Consider the following 22,709-nt stretch of genomic DNA (forward strand, 5'->3'; position numbering starts at 1 on the left):
GCCTGGCTAATAAAACACCTGTAATTTACAAATGCAAGGCAGATATATTTAATGCCCTAGTTGGAACATTCTAGGCCATCTCCATGAAGACAAGCAAGTAACGGACCTTCCACTTTAGAAGTTACCGTACATACTGCACCTTTATCTTTGGTTTTCCCAAGTAAATCAAGAAATGTAACCGTTTCAAGATAACTACACAAACATCCTATAGGCTACATACGTCACATGGAGAACAATTTTAGGCACAAATTGGCTCGTATTGTTCTGTGTTGTTATCATGTTGTCAATATGACATTATAAAACCCCTGTGCTGTGGACATGTGTACCAGCAGCTGCATTAGTGAGATGTGACCATGTAATGCGTTTCATTTGCGTCAATATTAACACAATAATGCCCGAGTGTGTGTGGTGGCATGACTCTGACCACACGTGCTAATGCAGGAAACACATGCACGCACACAGGCCTGAGCCATGTTATAACTTAATCATCGTATCATGGTAAAGTCTGATCCGATTATGAAGGCCACATGAATAATACAGAGAGAAGAGAAGAGAAAACGCATGTCTTGGGTTGCTCTTCCAGAAGACAGAGTTCTAATAATTTTATTCTAACTTGATTTAAGAAACATGTAATTTAATTTAACAAAAAGTAAGTAAAAAAATCAAATGAAACAAAAATGACCACATGTTCACTCTCCCTCCTCTGTCCCACATTCACTGTCCTTCCTCTGTCCATGTCAAACCATCTCAACCTGGGCACATAATAGATTTTCTGATAGGACGAGGTCAGTGAGGTTATCATTACTTGACATGAGATGAATTCTAAAGCTGTATCCTCTAACCTTTCTGTTGGAGAGCAGAGCAGCAGATAGCAGAGATGAGATAGTGTTGAGGACCACAGAGGAGCAGACGGAGGCAGGACAGGTGCATTGTGGGCACTCACCTCTTTGTCGCCTTTCTTTTTCCTGGTTTGGACCGATAAAGACTCCACTTCGCTCTCAAACTGGTCCACCTGCATGTTTAGCGTGTCTATCGTATTCTACAGCAAAAAAAATACAAAAAAATATAACATCAACTTCAAAATATAACATTTCAGCCTTTTAAAGTTCAACAGTAAGTCACAATTTGTACCCGTTTGTTTTATTTATTGTCACAAATCACCACTAGATGCTATCTACGTTACTGCTGTCTGACAGTGCACCAGCTTTGGTCTGACAAGGGCCACGTCTCATTTCTCTTTTCTCGAATCTGCAGGAAGTCGGTGGGGAAGTCCCAACCACAGAAGACACAGGGAGAAGAGAGGATATAAACTCCTCACTGAGACAATAAAGTTTGATTATTTTATCTGATGTCTGTATCTTGAAGCCTCCCTCATGTTTACTCCTTCCTGACGTGTTTTTCTTTGGGACATCACTTAATATGACACATTTGATTGACGGCTGAAAAATGGAGGATCGAGGAGAGGAATCAAAGAGAAGGAAGCGAGAATAGAGAATGAGAAAATATATTTACAGATGGTAGGTTTTGAGGGCCTGTATCTGATTTTAAACCATGACTCAGGAGCATGTTTTAGTTTGAACTTTTACCCTTAGTCCTTCCTGTTGATGTGATATTGCAACATGACAGAGAAAACACTGTCTCGGGCAGTGTCATGTGGTTGTTTACATAGTTCTCCAATCTCTGCCAACTGTTTGATTTATTGTCACCCTTAGAAATGCACCATGGCAGAGAGTCAAGTGTCAGGTAGTTGGTTTCCCATGATTCTTAGTAGCAATGTGCCTGAGTGGACTTTAGTTGAACAGTTAAAAATGCAATGTAAAGCCCACAGATTATACTTTACAGTACATTATGCAGAACTGACTCTTGTGACCTTAAAGTCATGTTGTAATGTGTGTGTCGAGTTGTGTAAACCTGCATTATTACGTTGTCTCCAAAGCTCAAAATGCTCCGTTCCACCTTGTGATGTCATGTAGTGGTAGTTTTCAAATTGACAGTTCCCTTTAACTTTTAGTTACCTGGTCCCCGAAGGGTTGACCAGGTTTTGTATTCACCCTGTGTGTGTGTGTCTGTGTCTGTGTGTCTGTCCACCTGCGATAATTCCGCCATTCATGGACCGATTGTCACCAAATTTGGTATGTGGGTCAAGCCCCCATGCCCAATGCCGAAAAAATTATAAAGGATAGGCAATTTCGGCAATTTCTGAACAATCTGCGGTATAAAATATTCACCCAATCATCACACAAGTTGGCACACACATAACCGGGGTACACTGGATGTTGCAGGTTGAAACTGGTCAAGGTAACCAAGGTCAAATATGTGTTTTTGGTCATAACTCCGCGAAGGATCGAGCTAGAGCAACGAGAGTGGTGTCAAAATCTCAGAAAAAGTAAACACAGACATTCTCATGTGTGACCAATATCACACAAATGTTCATGGGCACTTTACAGATACACACATTGCATTGTGGATATAATGATCATGTAATATGGACTGGGCTCCTCATAATCTGGCTTCCATGGTGAAGAACTGCCCCCACCAATGTCTCACGGGGGACCAGGTTGCTCTCTCTGATTGTGCTTGTTTAGTTAGAGATGGGCAATTTCAGGGCTTAAATCATTCAAATGAGTGTAAAAGCACAATGGAGCACTTCCTGTATTACCATATGACATTGAATAGAATGTTTTCTGTCTGAGATGAGAACTCAGCCTAAACATGCAGGGTTTGTGTGAATGAAACAAAACACAACTCCAGGTATTTTGTAATGAGGAAACAACATTACAGCATAGATTAGAAAATATGATATGGGCCCTTTAAATTCATAATATATGCAAGGCAAGGCATTCTGTATAGCACAATTCATTCACAAAGTAATTCAAAGCACACAATGCACATACTATTTTAGGCAGACACAGAAGCCAAAGTGGATATAATGTCTTGCCCAAAAACACAAATGAGAGTGTACTGACCGTTAGCCACGTGCCGACTTCCTCCTTCTCCCTCTGCGCCGGGTCCACTTTCTGGGCCAGGCCGAGCCCCTCTTTAGAGTACGCTTTGGTCTTAGTTTCTCTCTCTACGATCTTGAACCGCTCCATTTGCTGCAGACATCAAACAACACCAAAAGTATTATTAGACGCTGGGCAGCCTCAATAGAAAACCAGTCTGGGACTCTGGGTCATTATAAATACAAGCTTTCAACTTTTTAGGAAAGAGTTTGGCATAAAACAATAAACAGCAGGACTAGCAATTACTAAGTAGTGCAAAGTTAAGGTCACGCTAAAAGTCCTCCTAGGTAAATGGCTCTCTCTAGATTTCACCTAAATAGTCAAGTCAAGCCAAAGTCAAGAGTTAATGTAAATAACTCAAAAGATGTGTTTTTGTTTTTGTGGTCTTTACTTCAACTTGAGATACATTTGTGATCCTTGATATTGATTTTGAAAGTGAAAATTCTGGTATCTGCAGATAATGGTTATCTACTATCGCAGTAGGCCAAATAACGAATAACATATCTGCTAAAAAAAAATCCATATCGACCCACCCCTACAATCCTAGTTTTCAAGTCTTTTCCTTGGTTGCCCAATTTAGTGAGTCATTCAACTATTTCCAACTTTAACAAGTTCTCCAAATGTATGAATGTCTTTGAACAGTGGAATACAGTATGCCATCAAGTGTACTTTGCAACATTTGGCTAAAATAACAATATACTTTTGGTCCTCCTGTGGTGCATGTAAACAGCTCTTGGTTTGTACATGTTGTGTCAGATTTGAGAGAATGAGAGGATGGACAGAGTGTGATCACAGATGGCACAGACAATCGGCCATGTCTCTGTGCCAGCTCAGAACAGCGGCCATATTGTGTGTCACTTTACAGTTTTCACACATTTAATCTATTCAGAGCCCGGCCAGACCCCAGTGCTCCATGTGCTCCTCTGATCAACGTTTCAAGCTAAAGCTGACTGAAAACAACTGAAAAACTATATGGAAAGTGCTTTATTAATTACTAATTAAGGTATTTTGCAGAGAACAAAATATCTTGTCTCTATGATGGTTTATTCTGTACAAAACCCACTAACCCTGTAAGTTTGGATCTCTACAGTTTATTGTATTCAATCAGTTTTTAGCAGTTTTTAATACTTTCTCTCGAATATTAACACTGGTAAGTCTAATTAGGAATGAATCTACTTAAAAATATATCACCAATGCAATGGAATCTTCATTTGTTCCTAAATTGTTGAGTCTTCAAGTCAGTATACTGGATTTGTTAAAAATGAGCTCTGTTTGGAAGTACCAGTACGTAGTGTGAAAAGTTTGAGCACTACTGATCTAACTGCAATATTTAGTCTGAAAAAATTGCTATTAAATCAGCACTACATAAGATTCTCAGATAAGTTTAGCTGTTGCTCAGTGCTTTTGGACAGGTTTAAAATGTGCACTATTAAGAGAACCTTTGTTTTGATAAAAGTTACGTACATCAAAAATCAAAGTGCAACATTTGCCTGAAAAAATGCAACTAAATACTTTTCTGATTTGAAGTAGAGCTGAACATCTCTCCCTCTCTACCCCCCTCTCTCTCTCTCTCTGAATCTCCAAGCTGCCCTCAAGAGTCCACTTCCTCAAAGGCTTCATGTAATTTCAGGGCAGTCCGTCCCAAAACCACAGGAAACGTTTGGATCAGGAGGAGCGGAGCGGAGGGAGGATCAGAGCTGGTGCATTGTGGGGCAGGTGGCTGGGTATTCACGGCAGCTCAATGGGACTCATCAAAGGCCAGAGAGCCGCAGCGGGATGGGTGTTTATGGGTGCTTTGGATGGGTGCTTAGGACTAGGTCGACAATACATTAAGATGTACGATACATATTGTTACAGAAAAGATCATCAGAAAGCGTTAGGGCTCTTAGTCAGTGATTCATTTTCACATTAGTTGACTGGTCAAACTATTATTTCTATTGATACCTTACAGTGACATCAGAATGGGGGTGTTTTACATGCATCTCTGTGGTGGAATGTTCAGCAGTTACCATGGAGACACAATGTACACATTAGCAAACGCTATTAAGAAAGTTTTTAGATGGTGTGAAAACTCAAAAAAAAAAAAGAAATGGATTTAAACAACACATTTTCGGGACTGATGAATAAGTGTTTCAGAGTTTGATTATTTGATTGAAACAAATCATCTCAACTAGGGATGGGCATGATTAGTCAATTAATCGATAATTCATCATTAAGAATTTCATCGATTACGTTAATTTTTAATCGACAAACCAAATCTAGGTTGCTGTGTGTAGCGTGACCAAACGTCCATTTTCCCCCGGACATGTCCGTTTTCCACATCCTGTCCTGGCCGTCCGGGTTTTTATTTTTATTTTTTTATAAAGTGATGGAAATGTCCGGGTTTTCATGATCTTTCCTTGGGCCATTAAACTGAGCGTCTCTCGTAGCTCTCTGCACTCAGAAGGAGCGAGCAGACACAAAGTTGGTCAGTCTGTAACATGCCGAAGCGCAAACGCACATTTAAAGATGACTTGCACAAGAAATTCCGCGCTTTCCATCCCAGTCGGGACAAGTGGGAGGCCATGTGGACAGTGTACAAAGCAGGCACATATGGTTCGGTGTCCAGTGGCAGTGCCAGGGACCTCAAAGCTCACCAGGACACCAAAAACATTAAAAAGCTTCGCCAGGTGAGAGTCGCTCAATGTCGATTACGAGGCCCCACCTCCCACCTCCCGTACGGTGTCCTGATTTTGACAAAAGCAAATATGGTCACCCTAACCTATATTCCACTGAGTCGTGTCCTTTAGTCTGACAGAAGTTGACCGCATCAGCCACAAGAGCTGTTTTTTTCTTCGCTTAGTTTATGTAAATTAGCCATGCGGTTTTAAGTTTAGTTTCTGTAAGAGTTGCGCAAAACTGCATTAAACACATTATAATCTCAAACGGACTGATGTGGTTCTATAGTGGTTATGGTTTATATGTTGTAAAGTTGAATTTATTTATGCAGATTAGTAGTGCAGATAGTAATAATAATGATGATAATTTTAATATAAAAACTTTAATGATTAATCGATAATCGATGTCTAATTCTCCTGACGATCGATTAAGAAATTTTAATCAAACCTAATCTCAACTGCTGTAGTTTCAAGTTAGTCAGCTCTTTCTGGTTATATTTTGTTATATTAAAGCTCACATCAAAGTCTAATAGAGCTTCTGACAGTGCAGTGCCTTTTGTTAGCATCACACCCCCAGGGAATGTAGATGACATCGGCTGCAAAGTACACTGAGACTTTTCAAATGCATTATCAACCAAATAAAGGTTGAAATATGCGACTGAAGGCTTCAAGCAAGAGATTTGTTCTGTGAATAAACTATTATTGATGAAAAGGAGAAATTGTTTGCTGTTTTTGACACTTTGATTTAATAATGCCACTGTCTTTGTCTTTGTAATAAAATGTTCTTTTCATGTGAGTAGCCCAGATACTGATTACGATTATCAAAATACAGCGAGGATGATTTTTTTAAAATTGATTGATCGTTAAATGAAAAGACCAAAACAAAAACGAGGCTAAATTAGGACACAATAATGGTGATTTTCACACTGTTATTCTCTTAGAAGCAGAGCAAGGGCCAGTTTTCGCTACTGATTACACTGTATTATCATAAGAAATATACAAAAGCTAAATGCACAAATGTTGAACCTGATCATTTCTATTTGCAACTAGACCCAAGAACTCACTGTATTCATATAATAATAATTTTACCTGCCACTTTCTGTATTAAATATTATAGGCCCATAGAATATTGTGACGTGATCTGAAACCCAGCAACAGAAAGTCATGACTAAGTCCAGATTTTTGTATTTAAATTCTCAAAAACATTGTAAAAAAGTGTCAGACAGGGCAGAGTTGGCAGTGAGTGCCCTCAACACAGCACAGAAATGGAATGTCTCTAACACAGGGGAGGGACAGGTGCAGAGGACAAGTGCTGTAAATCCACCACATCCACGACTGTGTGTCTGTGAGCTCAGGGGTTTAAGCAGACAGCCAGAGGAGGAAATGCTTCTGGACTGTTGTCATGGACTATGTAAAGTCAGCCTATTACAGTCTACAAGGAATTAGCAGTTCAGAACCATACTATGCCTTTACTCCTACTTACGGAATATATTTTACAGTGGAACAGTACTAGCCAGACTGGAGCCACCTAGTACCTCCGCTCAATTTCATTTCTCTCCAGTGACTAGGTCAGGAATTGGAATACACTAGACGGTTTGTTTGCAAGAACCCTGGAAGTGCAAGTTCAGGCACCAGCCAATCAGCAAAGAGCCATATATTCTGTGTTGGCAACAGTTCCCGAGATGGAGGATTTAAAGCTGGAATAAAGAGAATGTTTGGTGAATTTTATCAAGGGGAAATTGCAAATTATTGTCTTCCTAATGAATTTGGGAAAAGCTTAATATACCAGTTAGCCCTGTTAGCGGCGCATTACATACTTCACGATCAAATAGCAGCGATTGGTCGAGCGAACAAATTCTAAAACTGTGAGGTCAGAAGGTTTCTATGAAGTGAAACCAGCTGATGAATCAGGCTAGAACAGTAAGTACTCTTACTCAAGGAAAAGTTTTGGTTCCTCTTCCCACTGTGAGTAAGTGTACAAATAACCAAAGCTTTATATTGACATTGACAATATGAAATGTTTCTTGTATTGCTCCTTCAGATATTATCCAAACACATTTGAATTGTTACAAAATGGACCTAACTGTGATGTGTCCCTGTCATTTAGTCCACACTAATGACTACTACTGAAAAGCTTTGCTCAAAGCTTTGAGGAAATCCAGCAAATCCACCAGGATCAGAGGCGATATCCAGATCCGATACCAGTACTGTATGTATCGGTGGATCATTTAATCCTACAAATGACTTCATATTATAGATAAAACATTACAGCTCTTACTCTTTCTTGCATAGTAGCTACCCCAAACCATTTCTTACTCTCACTCACTAGGTTACGTGATTTTAAAAACATGAAAGGAGAAGAAGAAGAAAGAGTTTTAACTGCTACTCTATAGTTTACAAAAATACAAAATATATTATCGTGCTTTCTATGGAAATCTCACTTTTTTATAATTCATGTGGCATCAATGTAAAAGTGGGACATTTTCTAAATAAGTGGAACGAGGGACAAGGGCCAGAATCAGTCTCTGTTTCTCTGTCTCTCCTTCTTTCTCTCTCCTCCTCCTGCTCTTTATCGCTCCTTTCTGTGCAGTTACTCACCGTCTCTATAAGTTTGCGGTTCTCCACTAGCTGCCGTTTGTCTTTGATCTCGTTAGATGCCACCCACGTTTTGATCTGGTCTCGGAGACGCTGCAGGACCCGACCATGAGCAACACGATGATAAGAAAGAGAAAGAAAAATACAGACACATCAGATACATCAGGCAGGGGAGCCAGTGTGGACTTGTTAAAGCAGTTTAGATGATGTGAGTGTTTTTGGCTTGGTTTGGTCCCCGCTGGAGGCTGCAGGAGGCTGACTGGCTGAAATATGATAGACCCAAACATAAACACATATTGACCAGTGGGCAGTTCAATGGTCTGAGCTCATTTATCAAATTCAGAATCAAAAAAGACCATTTCATAGTTCTCCTTTTGATATCAATAACATAATTACGGTAATGGCGGTTGGCGAAAAAGCAGAAGTTTTATTTGGTTTAAATGTACCCTATTTAACTTTTCTACAGCAATGTTATTTTGCTTGAAATATGGCAGTAAATACTCCATGGAGAAAAGGAGGTGATGCCAACCAAATCTAGTTACAGGTCAGGTCTGTGGAAACGGACACTCGCCTATAGTTACACTTTTTTAAGCAATAAAATAACTGTAATTGGATAAATGTAAGATAGAAATCATCTTCTTTAGTAATTACTTATCTATAACCCAACTTAATAATAATCTAATAATACCTTATCTAGGGTGTGTGAAAATATTGAAATATTGTTTAATGTGATGATACAGTATCGACATCGCGAGCTGCTGTATCGATATATCGTCAAGAGTATTTTGTAGTGTATTTTACTAAATTATTTTGTTACAGTGCTACAGTTTTGTTGCTTGTTTAGAGAAAGGAAACTTATTTATGCAACAAATTTGACATATTCACTGTTTCGATGATTAAAATGAGTTTGTCTCATATGAACTTTGCACAAAAAGTAATTTAACAAAGACTTTTAGTATCACAGCCATGATTTAGCCTTTATTTTTTATTGAACCATATCAAATCAATTTGGAATACATCATATTGTTTCGAAAGTGCACTGTATTGAGATATGTATTGATAATTGGTATGCTGCTTATCGGCAATTTCTTAATGATTCCCAGCCCTAACCTTATCCATCTATAATAATGAGACTGCCCAAAATGACTAATGACTTGCTACTACAAAAATGATTCTTATGAGCTTATGAGCCATGTTAGAATGTTGTTACCTCATCAAAAATATATCTAGAGATGTGTTTTATTTCATTCATTCAGGTTTAAATAACCCTACATTATTAGTTTCTCTACTTCTTCGAAGCCAAAATGCTCAGTTCCGCCTTGTGATGTCCTGAAGTGATCATTTTCAACTTAACGGCTACCATTCACCTTTAGTTCAGAAGAGATTGGCAATTCCAGGGATGAGATCAACCAAATGATTCTTGTGAAGGTGTATGGAGCTTAAAACACAGTGTAGCATTTACTATTTTAACACATGACATCACAAGGTGTAACAGAACTCAACCTAGATATGCAGGGCTTGTGTGTTAAACATGTGTGAAATAAACAAAACAACTCCAGGTATGTTTGTGATGAGGAACACTAGAAAATAGATTAGAAAATAGCGTATTATGGGCCTTTTAATCAGAAAAATTTGCCTGGTTCGATAAACATCCACCACCAGAATCACCTGTAGTTTTTTAATCTCTTTCTTGAGATCAGCTTCATATTTTTCCTTCTGGTTTGCGTTAGCTGCATTGTGAAGCTGTGGAGATCAAACAAAACCATTAAACATCTTATATTAATTCTGAAAAATATATATTTGTATAAAGTTATATTAGATCTTACCTTTTGCCAAATGTCTTCAAACTGTTCCACTCCCTCCGCTACTTTTTTCAGACATCGATCTATTTCCCCTGAAGCAAAAAAGAACAGAAATTCAGTTAAGGTTCAACTCTAGCAGGAAAATAAATATAAAACCAGCTGTTTTTGTGCACATTCAGGTAAGTTACTTTATAAAATGGCTTTCCTTGGTTGGAGCACTTTAACTGTTTATCATGAAATATTTAAGCCGGGAAAAGTGCATTATTTACACGAGCAGCACCACCACCGAAGCTGGCGTTCACTCTTTTACTCATTTTGACAAAAAGCCCAACATTTTTAAGCAGCTGCTCCATTAGTGCGTGGGGAGGGGAGGGGCAGGCTGGGACGAGAGGGAAAAAAAACACAAAAGAAAAGCATCTGCGTATTTCTGTATGGGAAATATGTCAAAATCATAGAGTAATAGAGTTTACATTTAAAAGGTGTTTGATAATATCCATGCCTATAGATCCATGTACATACACAATACAAGTTTGTAACAAGTTATTTTTATTTCATTTTTTATTGCTGCTATGACCCAAAACCTGCAAACTGAATAGCTCTTTTTTTTTGGTATTGGTATTAAGAGGAAAATATTATATTATTATAGAAAATGGGAGTGTGCATATATTGTAAAAGTAACTATGCATGGGTTAAAGGTCCTATATTACACAAAATTGACTCGTGAGCTTTAGAATGTTGTTAAGTCAAACACATGCCTGTTTTGTTTCATTCACATGTGTTTTGCTTGTTGTTTCATGAGTAATTTTGCATTATTAGTCTGTCTACATCTCCAAAACTCAAAATTCTCAGTTCATTCAGCTACATTTTACCTTTTGTTAAATAGAGATTTGCAATTCCAGCTAGAGCTACAAATCATCCAAATGATTTTAGAGAAGATGTATGGAGTTTAAAACCACAGGGAGCACTTCCTTTTTTGCCACATGACATCATAAGGTAGCTTTCTGAAGAGCTTAGCCTAAATATGCAGGGTTTGTGTGTTAAACATTTGTGAATGAAACAAAACACAACTTCAGGTATGTTTTTGGTGAGAAAACAACATTATTAGCCTGATTCATCAGATGGTTTCTACAACGTGAAAGTCTGACCTCGCAGCATTAGAATTTAATCACTCGATGGTAGGCGGGTACTTTTTTTTTTTCATTTAACCAATTGCTGCTATTTAGTTGTGACGTATGTAATGCGCCACTAACGGGGCTAACTGGTATATTAAGCTTTTCCCAAATCTCGTAGGAAGAAGGGCAATAACGTCTTTCCCCTTGACAAGATTCACCAAACATTCTCTTTATTCCGGCTTTAAATCCTCAATCTCGGGAATTGTTGCCAACACAGACTATACGGCCCGAACTCGCACTTCCGGGGTTTTTGTGAACCGTCTAGTGTATTCGGATTCCTGACCTAGTCACTAGAGAGATATGAAACTGAGTGGAGGCACTAGGTGACACCAGCCTGGCTACAACATTACAGCATAAATCAGAAAACATAATGTAGGCCCTGACAGACCAAAACCAAAACAAGGATTTATATAGAAAAGTCTGACTGAAACTTGTTTTTTATTTACATTTTTATTTACATTTTCAAAAACATTTTAAAAATCTGTCAGATAGAAAACTATGACACTATTTCAATGTTAAAATCATTTGTTTTGCTAAATAGATATTGCTTACTACATTGATACTTTTACAAAATATTGTGCGTCTCTCGCCCAAATGATCAAAAAGGAGAAACGTCTCTGAGAAAATGCAACAAAGTAAAAACTGAACCAAAGTGGACTGTTTTGAAGCCTTGTCCCAGATTTGTGCGACACAGAGGACTTATGGGCTCAAAGTAAACAGGAAGCATGTATGTGAGTCCCGTTTTATCATTTCTGACCTGGATATACACAGCAGCAGTGACGCAAACGCACACTGTATCTCTCTTTCTGATGCTAATCTTTTGTGTTTCTCAGACTTTTTAATGGTCGACGCTTTAGCCCGAAAAGCTAAAAATACTGCGCTCCTCTGACAGCCGTGGATGTGTGATAATGAAATGATAAATCAAAGAGTTGCATCATGTGAGAGCTGCGGTTTTGGGCCAGACTCAGAAAAAACACCATTTGTAACACTGTGAGTCATAGTTTAGACACAGTTCTGTAGTTGTGTAAAAAAGGATTCACTTTACTTTGGGGTTTATATATTTGTGTGGAATAAAGCTGCACAATTTTGGCAAAAACTAAAAAAAAAAAATAAAATGATAGTTTTTTTCCAAGTATTCCAATTTTGGGCTGTAACGTTTATTTTGTTAATCAATTAGTCTAGTGATTATTCTTGCAATTAATAAAGTTGTTCAAACTGCAAAAGCGTCATTAAAACTCTAAAACTTAATGTTCCCTGTGTCATTTTTAAGTAATTGCAACTTTGCATGAGTCATAAAACCTGTTCTCTTGGCACATGGCACGTTTCAGAGTGTGTGTACAGTCCACACACGATTATTCCATTACTGAATTTGATCATTATCTCAATAATTAACTTGTTGTGGTTGATTGATTAACTTAACACACAAATCCTGCATGTTTAGACTGAAATCCTGGTAATACAGGAAGTGCCCCACTCTGTTTTTAAACTCCATACACCTTCTTTAGAATCATTTGGATTATTTCAGTCCTGGAATTGCCTATCTTTACTACACTAAAGGTAAAATGTAGCTGTTAACTTGAAAACTACCACTACATGACATCACAAAGTGGAACAGAGCATTTTGAGATGTAGGCAGACTAATACACCAGGATTAGTCAGATGTGTGAATGAAACAAATTAAAACTCCAGGTATGTTTTTGATGTGGTAACAGCATTAAAACATGGCTTAACGCTGACAGAAATCCAGTTTGTGTAATATAGGATAGGGATGGCCATGATTAGTTGACTTGCTCATTAAGAATTTCGTCGATTACGTTCGTTTCTAATTGACAAACTGAATGTAGATTTCTGTGCACAGATATGAAGCTGCGTCTGACAGCGCAAACCCTGGAGTTGCGGCCTCAGTCCCATATTTCTGCTCTGGCACCTCCTTGAAGATCAATATATCCCTCAATGAGTGCGTTTACATGCACATCTGTGTCCCGGTTTCGTCATGGTGCATGTAAACGCGGTATCCCGGTTACTGCAACATAAAGAGCTGCGCTAAACCTGCACACGTACGATCTTTGAAAACATGAACCATTTCCAACGTGACACACACACAGAACAGACTCACCATCATCATAATAATCTTCAACATTCCTCTGTCACAGAAAGAACACATATATTCCACTGAGTCGTGTTCTTTAGTCTGACAGAAGCTGAACCGCATCAGCGAACAAGAGCTTTTTTTTTTCTCTGCTTAGTTTAGAAAAATTTGCCATGCAGTTTAAAGTTTTGTTTCTACTTGTGTAAAGCTGCATTAAACACATTCTAATCTCAAACAGGCTAATGTGGCTCTTTATAGTTTATATGTTGTAAAGTTGAGTTTATTTATGCAGATTAGCTGCCTGGAAATCCACAAGGATATTTCTCTGTATCTGTTATACAGCTCCATATGAGTCTGGATTCTTCCAGGCAAGCAGATTAGTAATAGTAATAATAATGATGATACTTATTATATAAAACATTAATGATTCATCGAAAATTGATCGTTAATTCTCCGAATGATCGATTAATAAAATTTCATCGAATGCCCATCCCTAATATAGGACCTTTAAAAAGTAGGATTTTTGTCCTGAGTGCACATTGTAAACAACTCCAGACACATTAACATTATAAAGAAGATTGAAAAATGAAGTGACAAACTAATACAAGAATCAAAATGCATCTTTACATTTCCAACACGTTTGCAGAGCTCTAAAATACATGTATAAGATTTTGTTCTCTGCAGAGGACATTCTATCTTAACCGCACGCCCTACCATTAAATTTCGCGAGATCTCAAATCACAATTTCAATTCGATCCAGATACTGTGCACCCTGAATTAGCATATTGTGAAAATTTTAGGTGAGCACTGCAGCCATCAGATTTTCCCCCATTCAAAAGTTATTACTCTGCCTGGAGCTACACAGGATTATTAGTTTTAAAATGGGTCTTTTTGGTACAATCCATGACAAAGTTTCAAAAACCACAATATAATATTTGATGAGAGAATGCTGCTACTGGCTCAGGACTTTCTTGTAGGGCTTTTATCGACTAAAGACTAAAGTCTTAAGCCTAAAGCCGATCGTTTGGTCGACTAAGTTGGCATGGCAGAAACTCTCAAAACTATTACGTAACTGTGCATCTGACCCAAAACTCACAAGACTACACCTGCAGAGGGAGTTCATGCAAAAAACAACTCTTTATTTATTTATTTATACAGATTCAGTATGTATGTTAAACCTGTTTTTTTTTTTTTTTAAACAAATAAATACCAAAAAATACCACATCTTCAGCTAACTCACTCACTAAGGCCCCGTCCACACTAGTACGTATTCAAATCATTTTCGTTCCAGATGCAGGGTTGGTCCACACTAATCTGATTGAAAGATCTGAGTGCAGATCTGATCCAGCACTGTGTGCATGGCAGAAAACGCTGATGCACTGATGTAGGTCTATCCACTGCGAAGTAGCTAATTCCCCACCAAAGCGCTAAGAGGCTAGAATATATTCATATATACGGTCTATGCATATGACCTGCAGACGTATAATCTCTGAAAAGTTTAACATGAACGGTCTCCAACGAGATAGAAGCACAGAACAGACTCACCATTAGCAGAACACTCCTCTGTCACAGAAAGAACACATATAATCCACTGAGTCGTGTCCTTTAGTCCGACAGAAGCTGAACCGCATTAGCGCACAATAGCGAGCTGCTTTGAGCACTTAGTTTATGCAAATTAGGCATGCGGTTTTAAGTTTCGTTTCTGTAAAATGTAAACAAATATGCTCAAAGCTGTGTGGATAAGAAAGGATTGCGGACACAGAAACGATGTGTGTGGATGCAGATCGTTTCCGATACGGTGATAGGGTGATACACAGATTTGTTTCAGTGTAAATGGGGTCTAAGCCTTCCTTTCTGCTGATGTCCCTTAAAAATCCTTATAATCTTAATAAAACAATTAGGTCAGTAACACAAATTTTGACAAAAGCGCTTCTTTCTTAGTGATAAAATCCTCAACATTGAATGGAGAGTGTTGACAGGGGCAACAGGAGCGACAGGCACGACAGGGGCAGGACCTGACCTTCCGCAGCCGTGATGTGAAGACACCGCTGCGTCGCCATGGTATTTTTAGATGAAAGTGCTGCTCTGTAATAATACATAACTGTGTTTGATCTGCTCTCGTGTGGAGCCGGGCTTGGGAGAAAGATGCGAGCTTTGTTTCTGTTGACAGCTGTTTGTTTGTGAGAAAAAGATGGACACAGACTCAATCTAGGCGATGTATTGTGGACAGGACAATAATAATGCAATTCTGAGAAAGGCTACGAAAAGTATGGCCGGGTACCTTTTTTCTTTCTTTTTTTTTTTTGTTACCATTGCCAGTACCAATATAACCAAGTGCCAGTAGATGTTGTATTTTTGGTACCTCTTACTGTATTTATCATTGTTTATAACCACAAAACAGAATAACAGTGTTCATAAATTCCATTACATACTGTGTCTGTGTGTATTTGTGTATTGTGTACTTTACAATCATTCATGGAGTAGGCTGCTGCTGTGGCACTTTTTAACGGTGCCCAGCCCACGCGTGCCGAGGTGATTCAACTCAACTTTATTTCTAGAGTACACAAATAAAACACATAACAAACACTGGCAACACCCAAGAAGTGAGTCTTTAGGAGTGGAGGGAGTGAGTTGGACAAACTAATGTGCAGAAGGATCTGCACCATCACCTCTGTTTTCTCCTGGTCGTCGGGACCTGGACGAGAGCCTGATCTGCTGACCTGACTGCACGAGAGGCAGTGACGTACAAGCAAATATGAGGTAACAGATCAGGGAATGAATGGTGACATTCCTGCACTTTTGTTGAACCTCAACCATAAACTGTGTATATATGGACTAGGGGCATGCAGAAATATCGTATCGTTTAATGTGATGATACATTACTAATATCGTGGGCTGCTGTATCGATATATTGGCATATTTAACTAAATTATTTTGTTACAGTGCTAGAGTTTTGTTGCTTGTTTAGTGGAAGTAAATTCACTTATGCAACACAACTGACATATTCACTGTTGTGATTATTGAAATGGGTGTGTTTCATATTCACTTTGCACAAATGGTGGTTTAACAAAGACTTGCCATGATTTAGCCATTACCTATTTTTATTGAAACGTACTTCTACCATACCACAACTTCTTAATGATACTCAGCTCTAATATGGACATGACTAACCTGCTAGATGCTGCGTTCCAAATAGGAAGTGAGCAAGGCTAGCTTAAAATGTTCACTCTACATGACCCTGGTGTTTTTATTTCGCTATTCTGACCATAAAATTTCCTTTATTTTCCAATTCCTAATATGGAACTGGGCGCCAAATTCGCTCCATAATGGCTAGCCTCAGTGAGCTTCATTTGGCTGGAGCCGAACCATAGACTGTATAAAAAAAAGTGGACTCAGCGAGTGTATAGCGTTCAGTGCTCATGATCATGTAGAGCGCGTTAATACGAACATTTTAAGACTAAAATGAGGAGGCTCACTGCAGCAGTTACAGAGAGAGGGGTGACGAGATCCTAATGTAAGGATGTAACTGGAGCCAGGGTCAGAAGGAGCCAGAAGAGCCTCCTGGCGAAGTTCCTATTTGGCATGCGGCGGTTAGCGCATTAGCTATGTCCACTCATATAAACGGTCTGTGAGCCGAACGCTATGGGTGGACTCAAGCTCTCTTAGTCCACTTCTTTATACAGTCTAGGACCTCAACCAAAGACATTTACAGGCACATTTTTGCATATTTCAAATAGTAAACATATTAGGGACAGCATTTCAGTACTATTATCTTCTTCTATTATTATTACTATTATTTCTTCTTCATATCACAGAACGTTTCTGCGCAACATTCAGAGATGTGGAATTTTGTCCATATCACCCATCCCCATAACTGCATTCTATCCAAACCCTTTTTCCTTTTTTTCCAGCGTGGAGTAACAAATGCCATGTCAAAAGGAGCTTCATAGTGAGAGACTGTGAATATGTGGGGTCTTAGGTCCCGTGCACAGATCCTGCTTGTGTTACGTGCTCCGTTTGTGGATAGTGTGGAGGGTTCTAGCTGCACCATCATCACCTCTGCTCTGTCCTGTCAGCTTCAGCTTCACTAGTGGCTCGCACGGCCTGAATATTTTACCGTGAAAAGAGCAGAAGGAGCAGAGCGCTGACAAACAGAGAAACACACACATTCTACCAAGTCAGCAGCTGATGGCTCTGACGTGTCCACTACAGATATCACAGCTATGCAATGACAATACTCCTGTCTACATCTCTTAGTATGACAAAATAGTATGCATCTTTCAAGAACACAGTACTCTGTCATGTCAACTTTCTGCTGGAGGGTCCCTACATATTTGTCTCCATGAAGAATGATGTTATTGCTTTGTCTAGTTCCACAGTATGTCTCCTTGTAGATAATGTTATTGTCAAAAGGGTGACGTCCAAACTACAAATTAACAGGTCAGATCTAGGGATGGACCGATACAAAACTGGTATGTGATAGCAGTTAAAACACAAAAAATTGTGATGGATCAGACATCAGTTCCAAGATATCAGTTCAGCCAATATCTCATTCTGGTCTATACATGAGTGTAATTAATAAGATTTACAGGCCAATGTGCCAAAAATTATACTGAACTTAAATATATTTTTTTCATAACTATTCTTACTTACTTACTTCGGTATTAGAATAGAAAAAGCTGTATCGGTGCATCCCTAAACTGCAGAAAGGCAACCACAGTCTTAGTAAGAATGCATACTGTTACAATAAAACTATCTGTAATTGAATATAAATGTTAGATACTATGGATGTAACAATATCCAACTCTCTCAGTACGATATTTTCAAGATATGCATCTCACAGTACGATATTTATTGCGATATTTTATGTAGGCTAATAAAATTGTGAATATGCTACTTTTGTCTCCTCATAATCCAAATAATTAAGATTTAAAAGTGCTTAATAACCATTATTTCAGTATTTTGTAGTTTGACTGAAAAAGTGCAAAGGATCATGGTCTATGTAGTTCCTTCTGTTTTTTAGCTATTGCTGTGCCATAACAATGGATTTAAGCAATTAAACTACAATATATTGTGATGGTGAGACTTTTGAAGATACGATATCATGATATTTCAGTTATTGTTATATTACTACTAGATACTTAAATTTAATGCTATACTGTGGAACATTACATACAAAGCAATAACATCTTTATGACAAGCCCTAGACCACAAAAGTTCCATAGCGTGCCTTTAAAACAGTAGTTAAATCAAACAGTGGACTCTTACATACAGATGTGGACATAAAAGCTGATTCTAATGACAGTGGACCGTTTCAGAGCAAATCCACTGGTGACATTGTGCACAAAACAGCATTTTACAAACAGAAAAACAGCAGAGAAAATCACAATGTGATCTGGAGCATTATGCAAGACTTAACCTGGCAGGACGACAGCTTTCATAACAACAACAACAGGCTACTGGAGCATCTCTGTTTTGGCAGTTAGAGTGAGACTGCTACTACTACTACTGCTACTACTACTGCTACTGCAACTACTAATGCTAATGTTACTATTACTACTGCTGCTGCAAGTACTGCTTCTAGTACTACTGCTGCTACTACAGTTAAAACTGCAAATACTACAGCTGCCACCTTGAGCACGTCCTCTATCACTGCATCCATAAATCTCTCTTTGGTCTTTAGTTTCATAGCAGCTCTAACCTCAGTTTCCATCTACCCATAAATTCACTGTCCATCCTCTGTACCCATATGTTCCCTGTCCTTCTGCACCATATATACTAGAATACTCTCTAATCTGTATCATATTATAAAAATCCTCTGCATTAAAGCTGCCCACCCTGTAATTTTGCCATTTGGTACAGTTTGTCACTTCAGATTTTAGTGTCTTTGTCAAGTTTCTTTATTGTGTTTAAAATGTGAACTTCAGGATCTAATCGCAATTGTAATGCATGTCCGAAAAATCTCAATTTCATATTTTTCCCAAATGGGTCAGCCCTATAACATAAACATTATAGACCATATTTAGGCTCTGCATTGTCTGGGTTTAGATTCTGAAAGCAAGATATTCTCCTAGGTGGTTGTTGTGAAAAGTTTGAAGAGGACCATTGATCTAGATGCATATTTTTGACCAGACAACTGCGCCTACTTTGATATAAGATACAGAGCATGTTTGAATTTGTGGTGAACCTCGCCCAGAGACACATGATCGAACCACAACAAATGATGGCTCATTTGAATAAAGTCAGAGCCGCCCTCACCTTGGAGTTTCCTTTTATCGGCCATGACTGACGACTAGGATGATGTCTTCATGCCTCTTTCACTGAAACACAAGAGAAAGAAAAAAGAGGTGGTTGTTATTGGTGCGTAGATATATTAAAGAACACTATGTAACTTTTGTCTTTATGGAAACATTGTTTTGACTGTGATGTTTGACAATATGGCATGAAACTTACTCATTTACAGGTGTCTTTGTTGATCAAAAACATGTATTTTTACTGTGAGTGAGGCCACACACACACAGAGTTTAAACTTTGTGTTAATTCCTAATGAACTTGCTGTTATGCATGCTGGGAAAAGACTTGTTTCAACATGTAAACAAAAGCAGTGCCTGTATGTGATACATATCCCCTGTCACCTCTTAGGAAAAAAACATCCATATGCACTGTCAGCATCCTTACAGTGTTTTTTGTTTTTGCTTTTGTTTTGTTTTTGTTTACATTAATCAAAAAGAGTGCAGTAAAAAGGCTTTGGGCATAGAAATACAGTAGAAATGGTGGTCAATGAAAGTATGAAAAATGAAAAAAGTAAAAGTCCCCTATGTAAGGGTGATTTGAATAATTCTATTAAAAAGTCACTATACGTTTTTGACCATTCAGTTTACTAAATTATACAAATATAAAAGTTCTAGTAGAAAGTATTTCTGTGCATTTGAATGGCTTCAGATCTTTCAGATTTTTTCCACGTGTGGAAAAATACTGTTGCATAAGAGTAGACAAATTATAGAGCTTCAGGAGATTTGCTTTAAAATACTGTACTACCTAAACATAATCCAGAACACTGCAAAATTAGTTTGAACTTTACACCTGGCATGTTCACTGAACTTAAAGGCTCACTGTGTAACTTTTCTAGTAGCCACCTACTTTTAGCTATAGAGATGTTATAGCTTTACCTGGACTATTCCTCAGTATGACATTAAAAGCATCTCCTTGGGGACAAGCATACAGGCCAAGTTATGGATCAGAAATTATGTGTCTTGTAGAGAAAAAAAAAATGCATTTAGTTTTTAACCTTCAGCTTGAAAAAGGCATGTGTTATGAATTCTTTAGAATGCATTGCACACAGCCACACTTGAACTTGACCTAATTGATCCAAAGTGCTGTAACTCAAGCAAATACTAACTCATAGATATCATTATAATATCCAGAAACTATGACAGAGCCTTCCACATAAATAACAATAGGAGTTTATGACACAGCCAGCGGAGGCGCCTGCAGCTGTAACATGAGGCTGTCCCTCACAAACAGGAGCAGGTCGGGCCGGAAAACAACCTGCACACAAATCCACACGACATCAGAGCACAATCAACAGATGTACATATGGCCATGCAAATGGAGGTGCACACAGTATTTCAATTTTGACTAATTCAAATGCAGTAAGATTTCACTTTTAGATGTATTGCTGACTGAGTTCATAATGCAAATTTTAAAACACATTCACATTAAATCTCTGTATAATCCCTCAGTCTTTAGGTACCATAGCAAAAAGAAAACACAATTCTGTAAATTCTGTCACTCTAATCTGTTGTCCTGTTGACATAATTACATTTTTATGGCCAAATGTTTATCTTTCAAAACTAACTGGGCAGCACCTTGGTATTAAGTAGCACTTTAATACCACCTAATACCTTGACCTTACGTACATATTATGAAATTGTTTAGGTGTAATATTTGCATGTGCAATGTTCTGTAAAATGCATGTTCAAACTGGAAATCATTTGTATAGCAGAGTGACATCAGAGTATCCTGCACTATTTTAAGGAAGGCCTCTTCATCTCATGGACAAGATTCACTACAGGGCATGCAAAAAATCTATTTAAATCTATTTATTTGCAGAGATCTTTGCAACATCTTCACCACACAGACTTACGTATGCTTGTTCTATATTTAAAACTGTCCACACAATCTGATAATTAGACTGCATCAGCATGTAAGATGATGCAAGAACTATCCCGTTTTTATTAGATAATATTACAACCCAGAGACAAGTGCAACAGTGCAATAGTAAGGGGATATGTAAACAAGAGCATCAATCTGGATTTATTTCAACTTTCTTGTCTCTTTTGTAAAAGCGGGTCAGAGCCTTGCACCGGGAGACCCCACAGGACCGAGTGTCACGGACTGGACAGCCCGGGATGTTTATAAACAATGCGGGCATCTTTCGTGGCAGCAGTCCGTGGTCACCAGCATTCTGCGCGCTTGCTTTCAAACTAACTTCTCTAATAATATTTGTAAATGTCGAGTTTGAAGGCTTTAAGTGAGTCAGAGAGCAGTGAAGTTTGGAGAGGCGCTGCAGATCCCACCGGCTGCGCTGTTTGATGTGGAAGAGACAATTTGGAAAAGAGAGAGAGGCAGAGGGAGAGCAGTGCATGCAAACATAAAGGAACATTTATGTCCACTAGTAGTTTACCTGAATTTCCCCGATCAGTTTCTTTACTGGTCTGGCTGCAATAAATCTTCAGAGAGTGAATATAAAAGCTTAGATTTAATAAAATGTCAATTCTTCTCGCTAAACAATCAGTCCGCCATCCAAGATGGCTACCAGGAACACCTCCTCCTCCGATGCCCCGTTGGACAGGAGCCCCGCCCTCCTCTCTTCTGATTGGACAGAGAGGGCCTCTCCCGCTTTTCTATTGGTCAAGCCCTACTGTCTGTTAAAACTTACGAGTTTTACTACTTCCCGCTAAACTCTTAATTCTGATTGGTTCAGAGGGAGGGTTAAAGGGCGTGCAGCAAGTTGATCTGGGAAATGAAGTACCGTTCAATTGTCAACGTTTATTGTCAATTGTTAAATTATCTCCAAATTGAATTATTGTCATTACTGCATTATACTGTTGCTGTCTGACCTGTTATTACTTGCGGCTGTTGCTACAATTTGTCTTGTCTTACTTAAAATAGCATTGAAGATGTAAGTGCATTGATGCTAAGTGATTGTCAAATTTAGCCTACATTCATATGAAACAAATCCATTGCCAAAAAAATAGTAAAATGCAAGAAAATTGCACTTATTAAGTTCTATAAATGATGGAAGGATTTTTGATGGCGCAATCAATTTTAGTTCCTCTGGGGGGCGCTGAGGTCCATTCAATACAACCCAAGTATTTGCAAATCATTTC

At 38.4% G+C, this 22,709-nt stretch overlaps 1 protein-coding gene across 2 annotated transcripts in view; it reads right to left on the minus strand.

The window, feature by feature from the left end:
- The window catches only part of LOC110175556 (CCR4-NOT transcription complex subunit 3-like), a 40,815-nt gene extending 18,647 nt beyond the window's left edge, over window positions 1–22,168 (minus strand). For both annotated transcript variants that reach the window (XM_055157234.1, XM_055157233.1), the window contains exons 1-7: window positions 22,004–22,168; window positions 19,576–19,637; window positions 10,081–10,148; window positions 9,923–9,997; window positions 8,258–8,347; window positions 2,967–3,095; window positions 944–1,039 (exon numbers count right to left, since the gene is read on the minus strand). In XM_055157234.1, the coding sequence (XP_055013209.1) occupies window positions 944–1,039; window positions 2,967–3,095; window positions 8,258–8,347; window positions 9,923–9,997; window positions 10,081–10,148; window positions 19,576–19,600 (483 nt within the window). In that variant the 5' untranslated portion in view covers window positions 19,601–19,637; window positions 22,004–22,168. The remainder of the gene's footprint in view (window positions 1–943; window positions 1,040–2,966; window positions 3,096–8,257; window positions 8,348–9,922; window positions 9,998–10,080; window positions 10,149–19,575; window positions 19,638–22,003) is intronic.
- Between the last annotated feature and the right edge of the window lie 541 nt (window positions 22,169–22,709).

The sequence above is a fragment of the Boleophthalmus pectinirostris genome, unplaced genomic scaffold (assembly GCF_026225935.1).
Source record: "Boleophthalmus pectinirostris isolate CB_2022bp ecotype Guang Dong unplaced genomic scaffold, ASM2622593v1 HiC_scaffold_21, whole genome shotgun sequence".
Taxonomy (NCBI): domain Eukaryota; kingdom Metazoa; phylum Chordata; class Actinopteri; order Gobiiformes; family Gobiidae; genus Boleophthalmus; species Boleophthalmus pectinirostris.